The following is a 23,517-nucleotide window of genomic DNA, read 5'->3' on the forward strand; positions in this document are numbered from 1 at the left end:
AGCCCAGAGTTCAAGTTCCATGACCAACCAAAAAAAAAACAAAAAAACCCTCAAATTTCTGAGTGAGAATATGTATATATATTTTTCCCAGTGCTCCACTTCAGCTCCGAGAACTAGTAAACTGTCGTTGGGCAGAAGAAGTAACACAACAGCTTGATACTCTACAACTCTGCAGCCTCACCAAACATGAAGAAAATGAAAAGGACAAGTATGTTATCAATATTCTTTATTCAGCATTTAATAGTTTGTGCCATTTGCTGTTTTGGTTTCATATACACGCACAAATATAATCACTCTGTGTGTGTGTGTGTGTGTGTGTATGGCATGTGCGTGTGTGTGCACAGGACATTGAACTACTAAGCCCTAATTTTACTATGTTGGTAGATCTCTTTTAGTTATTTATATTTGTCTGATGCTTCTGTTAATATTTAAAATGATTGATTATTGCCATGTTTATTAAATGTTTTAATAAAATAAATATATTTAATATAAATATTTAAATTAAATCAAACAATTGATATTCAGTATAAACATTAAACAAATAGTTGATATTAAATTAGATTAATATTAAGTGTTTAATGAAATACTGTTATGAAATACTTATTTCATGCTGTGTATATGCACATGCATAAAGAAAGTATTAATGCTAAATTATGGGGATACAATGACAAGATCTTTTGTCTGTTTACCTATTTAAGGGAATTCAATAACAATACAGTGTTAACTTAATGTTTGAGATTGCCATGGGAGCAGGATCTCTTCAGGATAGGAATGAATGAATGTCTTAGGTTACATGATTTATTAACATGTTTTAATAGTGCAAAGGAATTTCTTTGTGATTTTCCATAAATGCATACAGTGTACCCCAGGCTAGCCTCAAATTCTCCACCCTTCTGTCTCATCTTCCTGAGTTTGTGATTATAGGTGTATACCACTACACTTGCCTCAGTCTTTATAATCTCACTTAAACTCAATTACCTCATTAGGCCCCTGTTCAAATATAGTCATATTTGTTAGGCAAGCACTCTACCACTAAGCCACCTTCCCAGCCCCAAATATAATCATATTTGTAAGTTAAGGCTTTAACATATTAATTTTATAGTAGGTATGATTTACTCCATAATAGTTAAACTTCAGGGGCTGGGAAGGTGGCTCAGTGATAGAGCGCTTGCCTTGCATGCATGAGGCCCTGGGTTCAATTCCTCAGCACCACATAAGCAAAAAGAAAAAAGCTGGAAGTGGCGCTGTGGCTCAAGTTGTAGAGTGCTAGCCTTGAGCTGAAGAGCTGAGGGAAAGTGCCAAACCCAGAGTCCAGGCCCCACGATCGGACCCCCCCCCCCCCCAAAAAAAAAAAAAGTAAAAGAGTTAAACTTGATTGTTTTGTCTGTGGCTATCCGATTTAAGAGAAAACTTAAAATTCAGTGTTTGTGCCAGCTGCTAGTGGCTCAGGCCTGTAATCCTTGCTTCTCAGGAGGCTGAGATCTGAAGATTGCCCGTTGAAAGCCAGGCTGAGTAGGAATATCTTTGAGACTTGTATCTCCAGTTAACCATCAGAAAACCAGAAGAGGTGCTGTTCCTCAAGTGGTAGAGCACTTGCCTTGAACTGAAGGAGCTCAGGGACAGCACCCAGGCCCAGAGTTCAAGCCCTATAACTAATAAAAGTTTTTTAAAAATTCAGGGTTTATTTTCCATAGGGATTTGGTATTACAGTTCATTGTACGGTTCATATGGGTTGATTATTTTTTGTAAGAAATGCGTTTTTTTTTTTTTTTAAAGAAAGAAATGTGTTTGTAAATGAACTCATGATGATGTATTTTCTGACACATCAGTCTGATTACTATTACCCCAGAATGTAATAATGGGATAAGATTTTTCATCTATAGTGCTGTAGAAAGTATTGTTTTATTTAAAGCAAACCTTCAGTTCAACATGCCTATAAAACTTTGATTACATAAAATAGTACATCAAAAATATTGTCCCTGTATAATTCTCTAGCTTAATTTATAGAAGCCATGGGATATGCTTTATAGTGTGTTCCCTGAGACATAGTCATTTAAAATTCAGTGGCTTGTTTGCCCTAGCTTATGAATTTAAGTGAGTTTACTTATGAATTTACTTCCGTTTATATCTGTATTTTCTCTTCATGATGTTTAGATGTGAAAATCACCATGAAAAACTTAGTGTATTTTGCTGGACTTGTAAGAAGTGTATCTGCCATCAGTGTGCACTTTGGGGAGGAATGGTGAGTAGAACAAATTCAGTGTGTTCTCTTTTGTTAGATACCAGAGGGTATTAAAGTACTTGTTTCATTTGCATTTAAAATAGTATCATTTTACCTTCTAGAGTGAAAATTAAAAAAATCTTCTTTGTGTATGCCTTATTAAAGGTATTATACCTTCTGTTATTCTAGAACAATGTCCTTGAGTGGTAATTTGAGTACTGTTTGATGTTTTCTCACACAGATATTTTAAGCTAATACCTGTAAAACATAAATACCTGTGTGTGTGTATATGTGTGTGTGCGCGCGCGCATGTGCTTTTACTAGTGAGCTACCTATATTCCTTATTCTATATTCATTTTTAAATCTTTGTTACAGTGTCAAGATCTTTTTCTTTGAGTAAAAGTCAGCTGATATACTGGCCTAATTTGGATTGCTTTAAAATCAAGAACTTAATCACTTTTTTTTGTTGTTGTTGTTGTTTGTTTGTTTGTTTTGTTGGTTATGGGGCTGGAACTCTGGGCGTGGGTGCTGTCCCTGCACTCTTCAGCTCAAGGCCAGAGCTCTACCGCTTGAGCCACAGCACCACTTCCGGTTTTCTGGTGGTTTATTGGAGATAAGAGTTTCATGGACTTTTCTGCCCTGGCTGGCTTTGAACCATGATTTTCAGATCTCAGCCTCCTGAGTAGTTAGGATTACAGGCGTCAGCCACCAGCGCCTGGCAGGATCTTAATCACTTGTAAAATAGTAAAATGTTTTTAGAGTATATAAAAAAACTTATTTTTTTCTCTCCTTTTAGTTTCTTTTCTTTAATCTCTTTCCAGTGTAGATTTTTGTTTTCATTTGTTGAGACATTTTTTTCACTATGTTGCCCATACTTTGTTTAGACTTCCTGGGCTTTGGCAGTCCTCCTACCTCTTGTCTCCCCAATAAGTGAGACTATAGGCAGGTCTGACCACACCTGGCTTTAAAAGCAGATTTTCAGTTTGAGGTTTTTTTTTTCCCCCATTGGTCACAGGGTTTGAACTCTGGGCCTAGGCACTGATCTTGAGCTCTTCAGCTCAAGGCTAGTGCTCTACCACTTGAGCCACAGTGCCACTTCCAGTTTTCTGGTGGTTAATTGGAGATAAGAGTCCCATGGGGACTTTCCTGCCCAGGCTGGCTTTGAACTGTGATCCTCAGATCTCAGCCTCCTGAGAGGCTAGGATTACAGGCCTGAGCCACTGATGCTCAGCTTTGGTTTGAGTTTTTATTTTGTTTTTTTGAGAGATGGTTTTACTATATAACCTAGGCTTTCCTGGAGTTCTCTGTCCTCTTGTTTTAGCCTCCTTGTTGCTGGAATCATAAGTGTGTACCACCATGCCAAGCTAAAAGCTGATTTTTAAGATAGCCTGCCTTTATCGACTGTAAAGCATTTATTTAGAAGCAGCTTTTAATTTTATATACATATTCTGTTGTTTAAGCTGGGCGCTGCTGGCTCATGCCTGTAATCCTAGCTACTCAGGAGGCTGACATCTGAGGATCATCGTTCAAAGCCAGGCTGGGCAGGAAAGTCTGTGAGACTCTTTTTTTTTTTTTGGGTCCGGTCGTGGGGCCTGAACTCTGGGCTTGGGCACTGTCCCTCAGCTCTTCAGCTCAAGGCTAGCATTCTACCACTTGAGCCACAGTGCCACTTCTGGCTTTTTTTTTTCTGCTTTTTATGGTGCTGAGTAATCGAACCCAGGGCCTCAAGCATGCAAGGCAAGCGCTCTACCACTGAGCCACCTTCCCAGCACCTGTGAGACTCTTTATCTCTAATAAACCACCAGAAAAACTGGAAGTAGGGCTGTGGCTCAAGAGTTAGAGCTCTAGCCTTGAGCTGAGGAACTGAGGGATAGCACCCGGGCCCAGACAGAGTTCAAGCCCCATGACCGACAAAAAAAAAAAAAAAAAGAAACTCTTATTTACTATACAAGAGAGTTATAAATTGGACTTCTAAAATGCAAAAAGTTTTTTTAGTGCCAGAACTTTCAGCTGAATGCAGCTGGATTTGTAATACTAGTTTGTTAAGTCTTCAATTTCTGCACTTTTTATGTTTTTGATGACAGTCTTGGGGCTTGAACTCAGGGCCTAGGTGTTGTCCCTGAGCTTTTTTGCTCATAGTTAAGGCTCTACCACTTGATTTACAGCTCTATTTCTGTTTTTTTGGTGGGTAATTTGAACTAAGAGTTTTGTGGGCTTTGATCCCTTTGAACCATGATCCTTGAATCTCCTAGCTTTGAAGTAGCTAGTTATTACAGGTGAGCTACTGGTACTGGGGCTATCATACATTTTTGTAGCTTGAGAAATCAATTCATTGTTTGTGCTAATTGTGTATACTAACGTTTTTCTTTAGTGTGCTCTAACTTACTCAACTATATTTAAGACTGGGGATTTGGTAGTGACTGAGACAGATAAACAATTGAATATTATTAATTGGTGTGATAGATTTTAGGAATGTAGAAATTTGGTAATAGGGCATAAATTGTGGAAGGTGATTTAGAGCTAAGCTCTAAAAGATGAGTATAAATTAAGAGTTTCTGAGATAATAGATGAACAATTACTTTGAGTAAGAAGGAGTAATTTTTGCAAAGCCCTAGAAGAAATTTGAAGACATTAAAGCAGGCTAGTGTTACCTAGAAGTAGAGTGGCTAGTAAGTTTGTGACAGATGGTTTGAATTGTAGCTAAAAGATATTTTGTTCGTGATTTTTGGAAGATAGTGGTGCTGAGGACACATGCTATATCCCCACGCAGGATTTTGGTTCTTTATGAAGAGTTACGATTTCTAGAAAAATCAATAGTTTACTAATATCCAGCATTTATAGTCTCAGCAGAAGTCACACTGGGTCAAGTAATTTTTTTTGCAAGAACTTGCCTGCTTTAATAATATAAAGACAAGGTTTATTTGAAAATACTTACCAGTTTATAATTTTCCATAGAGTGTTAAAAAGTAAATGTAAGTGAATAAATCCGTAAATGTAAAAATGTTCTAAAATTACTTTTATTAATTTAAATAGCACGGTGGACATACCTTTAAACCTTTGGCCGAGATTTATGAACAACATGTCACTAAAGTGAATGAGGAAGTAGCCAAACTTCGTCGACGTCTTATGGAACTCATCAGCTTGGTTCAAGAAGTGGTAAGATAATTACTACAAGATCACCAACCTTTTTATATTCTATAATTGTATGTGTATAATTATATAAACCAACGTGTTGAAATCAGGATTTTAAGGTTTGAATGTTTGACAAGAAGTTTGTATGAAAGTGTGTGTAGATAGATAGATAGATAGATAGATAGATAGATAGATAGATAATCTTTGCAACTTCAGAGTAGCTGAAGAATTTACATATAAAGTTCTGGTGTATACAGAACCTGTTGAAGCCAGAGAATTACTGTTTATGCAGAATTAAAAGGTCAATTAGCCTGTAAGTCTGCTTATTACTGTGAATAATTGACTCCTTTTTATCCCTAGCAATTGACTTTTAAGCAGTCAGTATTGGTCTTGTATCCTCATTAAGTTATTCATTTGAATCCCCTGCATTTGGGAGGGTTTTTGCTAAATTGAAAGAACACTATTTTTTTGGGGGGGGGGGAATCTGGTGATGGGGCCTGAATTCTGGATCTGGTAGCTGTCCCTCAGCTCTTCAGTTCAAGGCTCTACCACTTGAGCCACAACGCCACTTTCGGCTTTTTCTGTTTGCTTATGTGGTGCTGAGGAATCGAACCCAGAGCCTCATGCATGCAAGGCAAGCACTCTACCACTGAGCCACTTTCCCAGCCCCGGAAGACCACTATTCTTAAGGTACTCTATAGGCCAGTTTTGGTGAGTTATATACAATTTAGAATGTTATTTCTGTGAGGAAATGTGATAGGCTTCAAGCAAGTACTATACTCTTTATAATATATTCTGTTTGTAGTTCCCAGGATGACAGCTATAAATAAGATTTGTATATTATTCTTTTTTTTGGCTTTGTTTTGTTTTTTGTCTGTCGTGGGGCTTGAACTCTGGGCCTGGGTGCTGTCCCTCAGCTCTTCAGCTCAAGGCTAGCGCTCTGCCACTTGAGCCACAGCACCACTTCCGGTTTTCTGGTGGTTTATTGGAGTCTCACAGACTTTTCTACCCAGGCTGGCTTTGAACCGTGATCCTCAGATCCCTGCCTCCTGAGTAGCTAGGATTACAGGCATGAGCCACTGATGCCTGACAAGATTTGTATATTATTCTTAAGGACAGATATTTTCTTTGTTTTAATTTTGCATCATCATTCCCAACATTCTTTACAGTTGAGGGATGGGGAACTTTTTTTTTTGAAGGGCCATTTGACCATTTTAAGCTATAGGCAGGCAGTTGATGAAAAGCATTTGAGAAGCATGTGTATCTCTCCCATCATATTATCAAAATGATGTTCCCACCCCTGCACACAGAAAATAATACTGTTGAATTACATGTATGATAATAGTTGTTTTGAAAAATGAACCAAAAGGCTGGGATGTAGCTCAGTGGCCAAGCGCTTGCCTAGAAAGTGCAACGTCCTGGGTTTGATCCCCAGTACCAAAAAAGAAAAGACAAAAAAAAAATACAGTTAAAGAAAAGAAAAATGAACCAAGCTGTATGGTTTCTATTTTGGCCTTCATCTACTTATATACTATTATTTTCTCTTACTCTTGGTTGAGATTCTTAACAGGAACGATTGTTTTATTTTCAGTGGTATGCCATTTTAAAATATATTGCATACACTATGCAATTTTTTTTTTTTTTTTGTCAGTTGTGGGGCTTGAATCCTGGGCCTGGGCATTGTCCCTGAGCTAGCTCAAACCTAGCGCTGTACCACTTGAGCCACAGCACCACTTCCGGTTTTCTGATAGTTTATTGGAGATAAGAGTCTCAAGGACTTTCCTGGTCCAGCTGGCTTTGAACTGTGATCCTCAGATCTCAGACTCCTGAGTAGCTAGGATTATAAGGCGTGAGCCACCAGTGCATGGCTAGTATGCAATCTTTTGTTTTTTTGTTTTTATTTGGTTGGTCATGGGTCTTGAACTTTGGGCCTGGATGCGGTCCTTGGGTTCTTCCTACCACTTTAGCCATGATGTCACTTCTGATTTTCTGGTGGTTAATTGGAAATAAGAGTCTTATGGATTTTCCTGCCCAGGCTGGCTTAGAACTGTGATCCTCAGATCTCAGGCTCCTAAGTAGCTAGGATTACAGGCGTGAGCCACCACCAGTGCCCAGCTTACTATGCAATCTTTTTTTTTTTTCTTTTGGTCCGGTCATGGGGCCTGAACTCTGGGCCTGGGCGCTGTCCCTCAGCTCTTTAGCTCAAGGCTAGCGCTCTACCACTTGAGCCACAGCGCCACTTCCGGCTTTTTTTTCTTTTTGCTTAGGTGGTGCTGAGGAATCGAACCCAGGGCCTCAGGCATGCAAGGCAAGCACTCTACCACTGAGCCACCTTCCCAGCCCCTACTATGCAATCTTGAGGGGAAAAAAATATCTTTGTATATAGTTCTAAAAAAAAAAAAAAGAAGAAAATGAATGAAAAAAAATTACTAGCATAAGTAAATATTGGCTTTTTTTTGGTGCCAGTCCTGAAGCTTGAACATAGGGACTGAACAATGTCTCAGCTTTTTTGCTAAGACTAGCACTCTATCACTTGAGCCATCTGTCTTTTTCCAGGTTTTTGATATTTAATTGGAGATAAGAGTCTTATAGGCTCTCATGCTCAGACTGTTTGGGATGTAAGTAGAACTTTATATATAGCCTATGTATGCATTACCTAAACCAGTTTTGTAATTATAGTACTTTTTGTTCAAATGTCTATTAAATTATCATACACTTAGATTTTATTTTTTGGCAGTACTATTGTTTGATTTCAGTGCTTCATATGGTAGGCAGGTATTCTTCCACTTGAACCATACCTCTAGACCTTTATGCTTTGGTTACTTTTGAGATAAGGTCTTGATTTTTGGCCAGGCTAGTCTGGGTCAGTAATCCTTCCATTTATAGTTGCCACCATAGCTGAGGTTGGTTGAGATGGGGTCCTGTGAACTTTTTACTAGAGCTGGCCTCAAACCTTGATTCTTGCAATCTTTTTTTTTTTTTGTCAGTCGTGGGGCTTGAACTCTGGGCTTGGGCACTGCCCCTGCGCTCTTCAGCTCAAGGCGAGCTCTACCACTTGAGCCACAGCACCACTTCCAGTTTTCTAGTGGTTTATTGGAGATAAGAGTCTCATGGACTTTCCTGCCCGGCCTAGCTTTGAACCAAACCGCAATCCTCAGATCTCAGCCTCCTGAGTAGTTAGGATTATAGGCGTGAGGCCCCGCAATTCTCCAGCCTCCTGAGTAGTTAGGATTACAGGCGTGAGGCCCGCAATTCTCCCAATCTTTACTCATCTGTTTTGGGTGTAATGGTCCCAGCCTGTAATCCTATCTACTTGTAAGGTGGAGATTTGGAAGGATCTAGGGTCAAGAAAAAGTTTGGTAGACTTCATCTCAATCAGTGGCTGAAAAGAGCCTGTGATCCGAAGCTACAGGGGAAACATAGTGGTTGGGTACAGTCTTTGTGCCTGTCAGCAACAAAGGAAAACACATATAGGATCCAAATCCAACCCAGCCTGGACATGAAGTTTAGCCCTATCTTGGAAATAACCAATGCAAAAAAATTCCAAGAGGTATGGTTCAAGTGGTAGAGCACTTGCATGAGGCCCTGAGTTCAAATTCTATTATCACTTAAAAAAATAATTGCATTGATTGTTTCAGTGCCACTTCCTTTTGTTCTTAAAGTTCTCTACTTAAATTTCTCTTGACCTGTTTATCTGCTAGGAAAGAAATGTAGAAGCTGTAAGAAATGCAAAAGATGAACGTGTTCGGGAAATTAGAAATGCAGTAGAGATGATGATTGCACGACTAGATACACAGCTGAAAAACAAGCTTATTACACTGATGGGTGAGTGCTTTTGAATACTTCTCCTACATTGTACCTTGATCTTGATTGAAGTTTAGTCTTTGAGTTGTGAGGTTGGTGAGTTGTTACAGGCTAGAAAGAAATCTTGAGATTTTAGGTATCTCCATATTGTTATCTGGACTATTGTACCATTTATATTTAGAAATCATTAGAGAAAAGCTTATACAGCCATTTGGGAAGGAATTCCAATGGTTAATGCCTTTCATTGTGTGTGCCATGTATTTTCCCACAAATCCAAAACAGTGTCCTTTTTTTCTTTTTCTGGTCTTTAGTGGAGATTAAGAACATTGGCCAACTCTTTAGCTTTTTTAAAGACATTTAAATTCTTGTTTGTTTTTTATTTCTAGTAGATTTCTTTTTCAGTCTAAATATTCAAATGTTTATTGCTCCCCCATTTGGTTCTTCATGCTGTATTTGATTGCCTCATACTGCTTTGATTATGGAGCCTATTTTTAATTTTAATTTTATTTTATAGTGTACTAGCTTTTGTACTCAGAGTATTCTGCTTGCTTAGCAGGTCCTCTATTACTGAGTTATTCTTCCAGCAAGGAGCCTGCTATTAAACAAAATTTAAATAATAGTATAGTCTAATGTTAATTTATTCATTTATTTTGGTGGTGCCAGGGATTGAACCCAGTTCAGCCATTGTTCTTCTCTTAGATGAATTTGTTAGGCCTAAGTTGAGTTTTCTCTCTCTCTCTCTCTCTCTCTCTCTCTCTTTTTTTTTTTTTTGGTGCCCGTCTAGCTTGAACTCAGGGCCTAGGCACTGTTCCTGAGCTTTTGTGCTCAAGGCTAGTACTCTACCACTTGAGCCATAGCCCCACTTTTTGGTGGTTAATTGTAGAGAGTCTCATGTCCATTCTTGCCTGGGATGGCTCTTAATCATGTTCCTCAGCTCTCAGCCTCATGAAAAGACATGAGCCATTGATGTTTGGGTCTAAGTTGGATCTTGTCATCGTCTTTTTTTTTTTTTTTGGAACCCCAGGGTTTGGGTGCTGTCCCTGAGCTCTTTTAGTCAAGGCTAATGTTCTACCACTTTGAGGAGCCACTTCAGTTTTCTAGTGGGTAATTGCAGAAGAAGGGTCTCATGGACTTTCCTGCCTGGGCTGGCTTTGAACTGCGATCCTCAGATCTCAGCCTTCTTAGTGGTAGAGTGCTTGCCTAGCATGCATGAGGCCCTGGGTTCAATTCCTCAGTACCACACTAATAGATCTCAGCCTCCTGAGTAGCTAGGATTACAGACAGGAGCCACTAGCACCCGGTGTGAATTTTGTCTTTGAAAAGGATTTATTCTTTTTTTCTTTTTTCTTTTTGTTTCAGTTCTGGAGCATGAACTCAGGGCCTGGCACTGTCCCTGAGCTTCTTTTGCTCAAGGCTAGCACGCTACCACTTCCGGCTTTTTCTGTTTATGTGATACTGAGGAATTGAACCCAGGATTTCATGCATGCTAAGCAAGCACTCTACCACTAAGCCACATTCCCAGCCCCACATTCCCAATCCCAAAAAGGATTGATTCTAAAGTTCTCTTTTTTTATTTATTTTTTATTTTTTGTCGGTCATGGAGCTTGAACTCTGGGCCCGGGCGCTGTCCTTGAACTCTTCAGCTCAAGGCTAGGGCTCTACCTCTTTAGCCACAGCACCACTTCTGGTTTTCTGAATGGTTTATTGGAGCTAAGAGTCTCATGGATTTTCCTGCCCAGGCTGGCTTTGAACTGCTATCCCAGTTCTCAGCCTCCTGAGTAGTTAGTATTACAGGCATGAGCCACCAGTGCCTGGCTTTAAAGTTCTCTTTCCTAAGAAATACTTTGACTAATTAGTATTCAACATTTGAATTCTATTCAAAAGTAGATTAGTATTAGATTTCTTTCTTTTTTTGGGGGGGGGGGGTCACTTGTGGAGCCTGAACTGTGGGCCTGGGCACTGTCCCTTCACTCTTCAGGTCAAGGCTAGTGCTCTACGACTTGAGCCACAGCCCCACTTCTGGCTTTTTCTGCTTATATGGTGCTGAAGAATCGAACCCAGGGCCTCATGCATGCAAGACAAGCACTCTACTACTGAGCTACCTAACCAGCTCCTAGATTCTATTTCTTAAAGCACTAGAAGGTTTAAACTAATGAAGAACTTTCGCTTATTTGATATAGATTTTTAAACATGTTTATTAGAAGCTAATTTTATTCTGAAATCAGTAGTGAAGTTATGCTGTACATTTGAACAGGTCAAAAGACATCTCTAACCCAAGAAACAGAGCTATTGGAATCCTTACTTCAGGAGGTGGAACACCAGGTGATGAACAAAATAATTTTCTTTTTCATTTCTGAGATTTTGCAAATCTCTTAAAAGTGGTTCTTTGTGAAGTAGGAGGTAGGTGGGGACAGATTATCTTTTTGAGATCAGAGGATCTATTTGTTACAATAGATATTTTCTTATGAAATAAGAATCAGCTGATAAAAGATTTCTCTTCAATTTGAGAAGTATAATTATAATGTTGTGTAAGAATAGAATCCTTTTTCTTTTTGTCAGTCTTGGGGCTAGAACTCTGGTCCTGGGCGCTGTCCCTCAGCTCTTCAGCTCAAGATAAGCACTTTACCTCTTGAGCCACTGCGCCACTTCTGGTTTTCTGGTGCTTTATTGGAGATAGGAGTCTCATGGGACTTCCCTGCCTGGGCTGGCTTTGAACCTGGATCTTCAGATCTTAGCCTCCTGAATAGCTAGGATTACAGGCTTGAGCCACCGGTGCCCAGCTCTTTTTCTTTTCTATTTTGTAAACTAGTAATAAACCCACAGAAATTGTAAATCTATTAAAAATATAGAGTTCTAGAACTTTAAATTTTTGAAGTCTTTATCAATTTGAGGTTTGGTGTGATATTTAGGAAATCTATCTAACCCAAGGTCACAAAATTTTTCTCTTATTTTTTAGAACTTTTTTTTTTTTTTTTTGGTTGGACATGGGGCTTGAACTTGGGGCCTGGGAGCTGTCCCTGACCTCTTTTGCTCAAGGCTAGAATTCTGTCACTTTGAGCTATAGTGCTGCTTCTACTTTCCTGGTTGCTAATTGGGGATAAGAGTCTCACAAACTTTCCTACTGGGGCTGGCTTAGAACTTCAGCCCTCAGATCTCAGCCTCCTGAGTAGCTAGGATTACAGGTGTGAATCACTGGTGCCTGGCTAGACATTTTGTTACTTTAAGACAGTTGTAGTGTACTCTTTAATCTCAGCACTTGGAAAAGGTGAAGCAGATAGATCTTGATTTAGAGGCAAGTCTGGGCTTACATATCAAGACCTAATCTCAGTCAAAAAAACTGTTTTGAGTATTTTTATTGGTGAGGTATAGATACAGGATAAGATTTTGGTTATTTTGTTTTTGTTTTATTGGCTGTCTAATACCATCTGTTCTAATACCATCTGTTGAAAAGGTTATCTTAATTGTTGCATTTTTTCCCAAGAAATAGTTGTCCTTATGTTCATGGACTCTTATTTGTTTTGGTGCCAGTTTTGTTTGTTTTTTGTTTTTGTACTACTTTTGAATCTTGAACTCTGGGCCTGGGTGCTGTCCCTGAGCGCCCTTTGCTCAAGGCTGGTACTCTACCACTTGAACCTCAGCTCCACTTCTGGCTTTTTCTGTGAGTAATTGGAGATAATTCTCATGGACTTTCTTGCCCAGGCTGACTTTGAACCATGATCCTCAGATTTCAGCCTCCTGAGTAGCTAGGATTAGAGATGTGAGCCACTAGCGCCCAGCTATAATAATAATAATAATAATTCTTGTTTTTTGTTTTGTTTTTTTTTGGTCCGGTCGTGGGGCCTGAATTCTGGGCCTGGGCGCTGTCCCTCAGCTCTTCAGCTCAAGGCTAGCGCTCTACCACTTGAGCCACAGCGCCACTTCCGGCTTTTTTCTTTTTGCTTATGTGGTGCTGAGGAATCGAACTCAGGGCCTCATGCATGCAAGGCAAGCGCTCTACCACTGAGCCACCTTTCCAGCCCCAAATATAGTACAACTTTTTTTTGGGGGGGTCAGGTCGTGGGGCCTGGGCGCTGTCCCTCAGCTCTTCAGCTCATGGCTAGCGCTCTACCATTTGAGCCACAGCACCACTTCCGGCTTTTTTCTTTTTGCTTATGTGGTGCTGAGGAATCGAACCCAGGCCCTTATGCATGCAAGGCAAGCGCTCTACCGCTGATCCACCTTCCCAGCCCTATAATAATTCTTATTATTTTAATTTTATTTGTTTAATGGCTGGGTCTTGTTGTGTGGTTCATGACCGGCCAAAAGAAAAAGAAAAGGCTCTGAAATTGCAGGAGCTATTTGTTAGTACACATAACCACTTCACTGTATTGGTGGGTTCTTTTATCTGTTTTTCAGCAGGTAGCTAATTTGTTATTTTTTTCTTAAAACTTTGAGTTGCTACTGAATAGCATTTCTGTTGATTCAGCTAATTTTTTTTCCTTACACAGTTGCGGTCTTGTAGTAAAAGTGAACTGATATCTAAGAGCTCAGAGATCCTAATGATGTTTCAGCAAGTTCATCGAAAACCCATGGCATCTTTTGTTACCACTCCTGTTCCTCCGGACTTTACCAGGTATGACAATTTTTAAATCTCATTTTCACTTGAAGTTTGTGTACAAAAGGTATATACTTGTTTCAAAAGAATCAGTTGTGCTTTTTAGCTCTTAATCTCTTTTAAGGTACTATTTCTAGTAATATGATCTGGGGAACTCTGCACATGTAAATCTTGTCTCAAAAAAAAAATGTGATGCTGGGCGCTGGTGGCTCATGCCTGTAATCCTAGCTACTCAGGAGGCTGAGATCTGAGGATCACGGTTCAAAGCCAGCCTGGGCAGGAAAGTCTGTGAGACTCTTATCTCTAATAAACCACTAGAAAACCGGAAGTGACACTGTGGCTCAAATGGTAGAGTGCTGGCCTTGAGCTGAAGAGCACAGGGATAGCGCCCAAGCCCTAGAGTTCAAGTCCCACGACCAACAACAACAACAAAAAAATGTGATGGACTCATATTATGGGTCTTGTTGTGTAGCCCAGGCTGACTTTGAACTCAAAATCCTCCTGCCTTAGCCTTTCAAGTGTTGCAATTATAGGGTGTACATCACGATATCCAGTTTTTTGTGTTTTTTGTTTTTGTTTTTGTTGGTGTTGGTCCTGGGGCTTGCACTCTGGGCCTGGGCACTGTTCAGCTCTTCAGCTCAAGGCTAGCAGCGCTCTACCACTTGAGTCACAGCGCCACTTCCAGTTTTCTGGTTATTTTTGGAGATAAAGAGTCTCTTGAACTTTCCTACTTGGGCTGGCTTTGAACTGTGATCCTCAGATCTCAGCCTCTTGAGTAGCTAGGATTACAGGCGTGAGCCACCGATGCCCAACTAATGCCCAGTTTTTGACTTAGTGTTAAACAATAAAGAGGAAATGATAGTGCACTAAAAATTGTTTGTCTTTTTCTTGGAGCAACATTTTCTATAGAAAATAATCAAATAAATTACTTTTATCAGTTCTATTTTTATGTTCTGAATTAACATCCTATTAAACAAAACTCTAAAAGAGATATCATACTAAAATAATTTAAAGGTGACAGATACTGGGAGAAAGCAGTTGAAGAGTTGATACTGGTCCACGCTTGTCAGTTTTATCTTGCTCTGAATCTTTAAATTTTGTGTGTGTGTGTGTGTCTCGCATGCATGCATGTGTGTGCATGTACCAGTTCTTGGGCTTGGACTCAGTGCTTGGGCACTTTCCCTGAGTTTCTTTTTGCCCAAGGCTAGCACTCTTACCTTTTTTTTTTTTTTGGTTGTTCATGGGGCTTGAACTCTAGGCCTGGGCACTGTCTCTGAGCTCTTAAGCTCAAGGCTAGCGCTCTACTATTTGAGCCACAGTGCCACTTCTGGTTTTCTGGTGGTTAATTGGATATAAGAGTCTCATGGGGGCTGGGAAGGTGGCTCAGTGGTATAGTGCTTGCCTTGCATGCCTGAGGCCCCAGGTTCGATTCCTCTGCACCACATAGGCAAAAAGAAAAAAAGCCAGAAGTGGCGCTGTGGCTCAAGTGGTAGAGTGCTAGCCTTGAGCTGAAGAGCTGAGGGACAGCGCCCAGGCTCAGAGTTCAGACCCCACGACAGGACCAAAAAAAAAAAAAAGTCTCATGGACTTTCCTGTCTGGACTGGCTTTGAACCATGATCCTCAGATCTCCTCCTCCTGAGTAGCTAGGATTATAGGTAGGAGCCACCGGTGCCCGGATTAGCACTCTACCACTTTGAGCCACAGCGATACTTCTGGATTTTTCTGTTTATGTGGTACAAAGGAATCGAACCAGGGCTTCATGCATGCTAGGCAAGCACTCTACCACTAAGCTACATTGAGTCCCTTTAAATTCTTTTGAATAGCATATTCTTCCATGCATATTTATAATTACACTATGATGTTAGACTGGTAGTTCTCAAACCCTAATATAAGAATTACTTGAGATTCTGTTTAAAATTATCAAACTGTTAATGAGAGCTTGTTTTCTTTTAAAGTAAATGAAAATTTCAATTTATGTAAGGTAAATAATTTGTTTTTATTTCTTCTCAGTGAATTAGTACCATCTTATGATTCAGCAACTTTTGTTTTAGAGAATTTCAGGTAAGAGTTTTTGAGCACTGTTTATTTTTTCATGTATTTATAAGGAAGAGCTGTAAAGGTCTCATTCCTTGATAGGAAACATACCTACCAAGTGAATGATCACTCAGTTAAGTAGTCTTAAAACAAGCTTCCTATTAGAAACAGAGATGGTCTAGCTTATGCAGGTTCAGTATCCCCTATCTAAAATGCTTAAGTATAGAAGTATTTTTTTATTTTATTTTATTTTTTGGGGGGGGGTCCAGTCGTGGGGCCTGAACTCTGTTGCCTGGGCACCACTGAGCCACCTTCCCAGCCCTATAGAAGCATTTTAAATTTCAGATTTTTTTCAGATTTTTGGAATAGTTTGTTTGGAAAATGACATTTGATTATGTGACACAGGTCTAAACATTTGTTTCTTTTTTTTGGTCTGTCATGGGGCTTGAACTCTGGGCTTGGGCGCTGTCCCTCAGTTCTTCAGCTCAAGGCGAGCACTCTACCACTTGAGCCACAGCGCCACTTCCGGTTTTCTAGTGGTTTATTGGAGATAAGAGTCTCACATAGTTTTCTGCCTGGGCTGGCTTTGAACTGTGATCCTCAGATCTCAGCCTCCTGAGTAGCTAGGATTACAGGCATGAGCCACCGGTGCCCACCTCTAAACATTTGTTTCTTATAAGTACTTTATACGTATGGCAAGTATGTAATTTTATATAGTTTTTTTTTTTAGTGCTTTTACAGGTATCATGTTACATGTGGCTGAGTGTAGGATTTTCCTCTAGTGATCTCTTGTTGGAGCTCAGAAGTTTCAGATTTTGTAGCGTTTTGAATTAGGTATGCTCATCTTACATCTTCAGGGTTGTTGCTTCTCCATTCTAAGAAAAGGAAATACTTATTAAATTTAAGAGTTTGCTTAGTTTTTGCTTAGTTTGCTAAAGTGGAGAGGTGAGAATATGGAAGTATATGAGCCCCCAATCTACCTGCCTTAAGTAAAAGTTGTGCTAAGTCCACTGAGATCTGTTACTGACAGTAAGAAGCCATTTCAGATGTAGTGCTCTTGCAGAAGTATGCAATATGGTTTTAGAGAAAGGCAAGAGGAAAATGGAGACAAGTATACTGAAGTATATTTAATTTCAATAAATTTTGCTTAAAAGTTATATTTTAGTTCTTTCAGTATGCATTTGAAATGCTGAATTGACTTTCACAAGCACAAATCTCCCACCCCTCCCCCCTTTTTTTTTTTGCTTTTGCTATGCTGGGAATTTTAACAGAAGGCATTGTATTTGCTAGGAAGCAGTACTCTTATCACTGAGTTCTGTCTCCAGCCCAAGAGGCCGGTATTGTAAGAAAATGTGTAGGCTTTGTAAGTTGCATGTTAGCCTTTGATACTTTTATTTTTCTTTTTATTAATTTTTTACTTTTCTGCTTGGTATTGGGCTTTCAGCTTGGCTTTCTGCTTACTAGGCAGGTGCTTAACCAGTTGAACCATGTCTTCAGTCTTGTTTTTAAATGAAAGACTGTTATTGAAAAAAGTCAAATCAGGATGCTTAATGATCCTTTTTCTTTTGAAGGTCACAATTTTTAGGGTTTTGTTTCTTTTGCTTTGTTTTTAAAGGATTTGCTGAATGTTTTTGTATCATTACATTTTCTTTAATTTTAGGACATTAGTGTATCAGGGCTTATTTAGTGGCACCTTGACAAGATCAGGATTACAAGTACTAACTGAAAGAGTATGATTTGCTGTTGGTTTTACAAGTTGTATTTTATAGTAGTTTTGATCTTCGGTTTGGTTGGTATTCTTTTTCTTTAGCACTTTGCGCCAGAGAGCAGATCCTGTGTACAGCCCACCTCTACAAGTTTCAGGCCTTTGCTGGAGATTAAAAGTTTACCCAGTAAGTTTCTCATATTTCTAATAAATTTTCAACCAAGTTTTTTGGTGAAGTAAGGAAATCAATAAATTAATGACAATATTGTATTTTTTTGTTTGCATATTAGTACTGGAATTTGACCTCAGGGTTGTGCACCTAGGAATCTGTTCTATCCCTTCAGCTACAACTCCAGTCCTGTATTTTACCTCCAGACTTGTGTTCGTTCCTTCCTTCCTTCCTTCCTTCCTTCCTTCCTTCCTTCCTTCCTTCCTTCCTTCCTTCCTTTCTTCCTTCCTTCTTTCTTTGGTTGTGGGACTTGAGTTCAGGGCCTAGGTAATTTCTCAGATCTTTTTGCTAAAGGCTAGCCTCTACCACTTTGAGCCACCACACAACTTCCACTTTTGAATGATTGATATAAGTACTTTCTCTGAGCATTTGAAAAGATAGACATTTCTTTAGAAGAAATGTTTAAAGTTTTTTTTGAATATATTTTTTAATATATATATTTTCTTATTGTGAAAATTACAATTACATGGGCAAGATAATGAGTACATTTCTTTTTTTTTTGGTCCGGTCATGGGGCCTGAACTCTGGGCCTGGGTGCTGTTCCTCAGCTCTTCAGCTCAAGGCTAGCGCTCTACCACTTGAGCCACAACGCCACTCCCGGCTTTTTTCTTTTTGCTTATGTGGTGCTGAGGAATCAAACCCAGGGCCTCATGCATGCAAGGCAGGCGCTCTACCACTGAGCCACCTTCCCAGCCCCATGAATACATTTCTTATCAAGCATTGTTGCCTCCTCCTTTGTTTCACTTCCCATCCCTTCCCATCTCCCCCCTCCCCCTGCCCCCCTCAGTCCTCCCCCCCCAAAGTTCTTTAAAAGTCATGTAAATGATGGCTGAAGTGCACCTGAGTAGATAAAAGTGTTTTATCTTCCATACATATAGCCCCCTGGGCTTGATGTCTAGTACCACCAAAAAAATCATTTAAAAAATAAAATATAAATATAGAAACCTCCCCCCCCCCCAAAAAAAAACATATGTGTATCATTTTGTATTTTATCTTTTGGAGTTGTGAGCTGAGTTTGATCTTAGGGCCTGAAGCTTGCTAGGTAGTTACTCTATTACTTGTCCTTTTATCGCCAGCCCTTTTTTTTGCTTTAGCTTTTTTTTTTTTTTTTGGTAGTGTCTTACTTCCTTTTTGATTTTTGCATGGATCAGCCTGGACCACAATCCTCCTTACAGCCTCTAGCAGGGAATCACAAGCATGTGCCATTAAACCTGGCTTATTGTTTGAGGGTAGCCTCTTGGTACTTCTTTGCTTGGACTGGCCTTAAATCTTAATATTCCTGATCTCTGTCTACTGAGTAGTTGCCACTGTACTTGCTAACTTAAATGTCTTATTTTGTTTTATTCTTTTTGGGGATCCTGAGGCTTGAACTCAGGTTCTGGGCCCTGTTCCTGAGTGTTTTGCTCAAGGCTAATGCTCTTCCACTGGGCCACTGTTCCATTTCCAGTTTTTTACTGGTTCATTGGAGTCTCACAGACTTGTGCTCAGACTGGCTTCAAACAGCAGTCCTCAGCCTCCTGAGTAGCTAGAATTACAGCAATGAGCCAGGAGCAACTAACTGGCTAGTGGTTATTTTGTCAATTTTTTTTCATTCCTTTTTTTTTTTTTTTTTTTTTAAATATGGAACGCTTCATGAATTTGTGTGTCATCCTTGCGCAAGGGCCATGCTAATCTCTGTACCGTTCCAATTTTAGTATAAGTGCTGCCGAAGCGAGCACTTCATTCATTTCTTGTTACCTATTATCATTTTACTTTAGGATGGAAATGGAGTTGTTCGTGGTTACTACTTATCTGTGTTCCTGGAACTTTCGGCTGGCTTGCCTGAAACTTCCAAGTAAGATATGTACTTAATAATGTAATCGAGGTGCATTTACATACATACATCTCCTTAGCAATTTATATTAAGTACTTGCTGTATGTATTGTTAATTTCTTTTTTTGTTTTTTTTTTTTTGTTTTTGAGATATAATCTCACTATGTAGACCTGCCTACTCAGAATTATTTTCTGTCTACTTGCTAGGTAGTAGGACTATAGACCACCACTCTTGATTTCAATAGTGTTTTAGTTTATATATTTAGCCAGACATGGTAGCTTATTCCTATAATCCTGGATCCTTGGAAAGCTGAGATTGGAGGATCATATTTGAGGTGAACCTAAGCAAAAATTTCATGAGATCCTTCTTTATAACTAACAAAAGCCAGATTTTCGTACTTGTCATCCCAGCTACACAAGAAGTATAAATAGGAAGATCAAGGTCCAGACTGACTCAGCAAAAAATGAGACCTTATTTAAAAAATAAAAGCACAAATAGCCGGGTGCCAGTGGCTCATGCATAATAATCCTAGCTACTTAGGAGGCTGAGATCTGAGGATTGAAGTTCAAAGCCAGCCCAGGCAGGAAAGGCTGTGAGACTCTTATCTCCAATAAAATAGAAAACCGGAAGTGGTGCTGTGGCTTAAGTGGTAGAGCGCTAGCCTTGAGCTGAAGAGCTGAGGGACAGCGGTCAGGCCCAGAGTTGAAGCCCCATGACCAACAAAAAAACAAAGCAAAAATAGCTATGAGTGTGGCCCAACGGTAATACGTAGCCTGTTAAGCTCAGTTGCCTCTCTAAGTTCAAACTCCAACACTGCCAATAAAATTTAAAAGGAATACATAAATTTGCCTCACAAATTTTGAATATATATATATTTTTTTGTCAGTCATGGGGCTTGAACTCGGCCTGGGCACTGTCCCTAAGCTTCTTTTACTCAAGGCTAGCACTCTACCACTTGAGCCATAGCACCACTTTTGGCCTTTTCTGTTTATGTGGTACTGAGGAATCGAACCCGGGGCTTCATGCATGCTAGGTAAGCACTACCACTAAGCCACATATCCTGCTCAGATTTTGAATATATTAGGAACCCTTTTAAAAAAATATAAGGTAGAACTTAGGTGTACTATAAATTCACCTAAGAATACAGAATTTAGTGTTTTTTAGTAGGTTCACAGAGTTCTACAGTTACTAATACCCAGTTTCAGAATCTTTTATTTATTTTTTTTATTTACTTTTTTTTTTTTTTTGAGTCCGGTTGTGGGGCCTGAACTCTGGGCCTGGGCACTGTCCCTCAGCTCTTCAGCTCAAGGCTAGCACTCTACCACTTGAGCCACAGCACCACTTCTGGCTTTTTTCTTTTTGCTTATGTGGTGCTGAGGAATCGAACCCAGGGCCTCATGCATGCAAGGCAAGCGCTCTACCACTGGGCCACCTTCCCAGCCCCTCAGAATCTTTTCATTACAAAGAAACCTCAGCTCTTCAGCTCAAGGCCAGAGCTCTACCACTTGAGCCACAGCGCCTCTTCAGTTTTCTGGTGGTTTATTGAAGCTAGGAGTTTCATGGACTTTCCTGCCTGGGCTGGCTTTGAATGGTGATCTTTGTATCTCAGCCTTCTGATTAGCTAGGATTACAGGTGTTAGCCACCCGCACCCTGCTCCAGCCTACTTTTCATTGAGAGATGACTTAAAATATGGTTTTATATAATTTGCTATTTTTTTTGCTATTATACCAACAGAAAAATAAGCAGTTCATTAAATGTTATTTACAATGTGCAATCTAGATTCACATTTAGTGAGTTATTTTTGCACTATTACATGAAAATCTTTTTTTTTTTTTGTCAGTCATAGGTCTTGAACTTAGGGTCTAGGTACTGTCTCTGAGCTCTTTTGTTCAAGGCTAGTGCTCTTCCCACTTTGAGCTACAGCTCCACTTCTGGTTTTCTGGTGGTTAATTGGAGATAGGAGTCTCATGGATTATCCTGCCAGGCTGGCTTTAAACTATGATTCTCAGACATCAGTTTCCTAAGTGTCTAAGATTACAGGTGTGAGCCACCAGTACCTTATATAAGAATCTTTTGTTTTGGTATGGAATATTTGTTTATAGCTAACATGAAAGGGATGAGATTTGCCATTTTTCATGTAGGAGCCAAACCTAACTAATGAAACTAATTGGACCAAAACAATTATTTTTCTGTGTGAAGAAACAAGGAAAAGAAATTTTTGAGTTGTAAGAAACAGCTCTGTGAGTGCTATGCCTTAAACCCATAGAGTTCAGGTTGACAAAAGGGATGGAACTGAGGTAGAATCTTATAGACTTAGTTGAAGTAGTGCTGAGAGTCCAGGAACACCAACCCTGCTAGCAGGCTTTTGGCAGAACACCAAAGCTCACAGTTTGGCAGAATACCAGAGCTGCACACAGAGAAATTCATAGATTCCAGGTGGGGTCATCTTACATATTCAGCAGAGTCTATTTTATTATAATTATTTTTTTGGGGTCTGGTCGTGGGGCCTGAACTCTGGGCCTGGGCACTGTCCCTCAGCTCTTCAGCTCAAGGCTAGCACTCTACCACTTGAGCCACAGCGCCACTTCCAGCTTTTTTCTTTTTGCTTATGTGGTGCTGAGGAATTGAACCAAGGGCCTCAGGTATGCAAGGCAAGCTCTCTACCACTGAGCCACCTTCCCAGCCCCTCAGCAGAGTCTATATGTGCAGCAATAAAAGGTCAAGATGAAAGCAAGACCAAAGTCAGTCTCACAATACCAAGAAATCTGCAGACTTAGGTTGTTTTTTGTTTTGGGGGGGGGGGGGGGTCCAGTCGTGGGGCCTGAACTCTGGACCTGGGCGCTGTCCCTCAGCTCTTCAGCTCAAGGCTAGTGCTTTACCACTTGAGCCACAGTGCCACTTCCGGCTTTTTTCTTTTTGCTTATGTGGTGCTGAGGAATCGAACCCAGGGCCTCAGGCATGCAAGGCAAGCACTCTACCACTGAGCCACCTTCCCAGCCCCCCAATTTCTACTCTTGAACCACACTTTGAGCACTTTTTTTTTTTCTTTTGGTGCTGGTCCTAGGTCTTGAAGTCAGAGCTTAGGTGTTGTCCCTGAGATTCTTTTTCTCAAGGCTAGCACTGCCACTTGAGCCATAGTGTCATTTACAGCTTTTTCTAAGTTGTTCATTAAATATAAGAGTCTCATGGACTTTTCTTACTTGGCCTCAATCTATGATCCTCAGATCTCAGCCTCCTGGGTAGCTAGGATTACATGAGCCACCAGTGCCTGGCTTTGAGCATTTTTGCTTTAAATTGTTTTTTAGGTAGGGTCTTGCTTTTTGCCAAGGCTGGCCTCAAACTACAGGCTTCTTAACTGCCTCCCTCACAGCTGGGATTACAGGCATACCACTCATTCCTAACTTGTTTATTAAGATTTTTGTTCTGTTTTGTTTTTGATTTTGCTTACGCTGATCTTGAATTCACAATTCCTGTATCTCTACCCCAGTATCTAGGATTACAGGTATGCATCACTATATCTGGCTCCTCCATTCCCTTAATGGCTAGTGAAATTAAGCATCTTTTCATGCATTTCTATGTCTTCTTTTTTTTTTTTAAACTATATTTTTTGTCTTTTCTTTTTTGGTACTGGGAATTGATCCCAGGACATTGTACTTGCTAGGCAAGCGCTTTGCCACTGAGCTACATCCCAGCCCTATATGTGTTCTTTGAACTTATATCTATATAAATCCATTATCTTTTTATATATTGGGTTGTCCTGCTGAATTGTAAGAATTTTTAATGTATATTGAATATCAAACTTTAGTTATATGTATGATTTTTGGATAGTTTTTCCCAGTTAGTAGGTTCCCTTTAGTACATAAAAGTTTTTACACATTATCATTCTGGAGACTTGGAAATTTTATATAATAGATTATGGAAACAGCGTTTTAGCTTCTCCAGTATATACTTATTTTCTACTAGTAAATTTTATAGCATTGCCT

General features: G+C 39.7%; 1 protein-coding gene and 1 non-coding gene across 7 annotated transcripts in view; one reads left to right on the forward strand and one right to left on the reverse strand.

Moving 5' to 3' along the window:
- The window catches only part of Trim37 (tripartite motif containing 37), a 111,861-nt gene that overhangs the window by 15,649 nt on the left and 72,695 nt on the right, over window positions 1–23,517 (forward strand). For all 6 annotated transcript variants that reach the window (XM_042690794.1, XM_042690775.1, XM_042690803.1 and 3 more), the window contains 9 exons: window positions 92–208; window positions 2,155–2,242; window positions 5,255–5,377; window positions 9,055–9,178; window positions 11,412–11,479; window positions 13,645–13,769; window positions 15,763–15,813; window positions 17,597–17,678; window positions 19,478–19,554. In XM_042690794.1, the coding sequence (XP_042546728.1) occupies window positions 92–208; window positions 2,155–2,242; window positions 5,255–5,377; window positions 9,055–9,178; window positions 11,412–11,479; window positions 13,645–13,769; window positions 15,763–15,813; window positions 17,597–17,678; window positions 19,478–19,554 (855 nt within the window). The remainder of the gene's footprint in view (window positions 1–91; window positions 209–2,154; window positions 2,243–5,254; window positions 5,378–9,054; window positions 9,179–11,411; window positions 11,480–13,644; window positions 13,770–15,762; window positions 15,814–17,596; window positions 17,679–19,477; window positions 19,555–23,517) is intronic.
- On the reverse strand, window positions 19,335–19,438 carry LOC122120525. Its single transcript, XR_006149717.1, has one exon. It is a non-coding gene; the product is annotated as a U6 spliceosomal RNA (small nuclear RNA).

This window comes from Dipodomys spectabilis, unplaced genomic scaffold (assembly GCF_019054845.1).
Source record: "Dipodomys spectabilis isolate Male_0828 unplaced genomic scaffold, ASM1905484v1 ptg000004l, whole genome shotgun sequence".
Lineage (NCBI taxonomy): Eukaryota > Metazoa > Chordata > Mammalia > Rodentia > Heteromyidae > Dipodomys > Dipodomys spectabilis.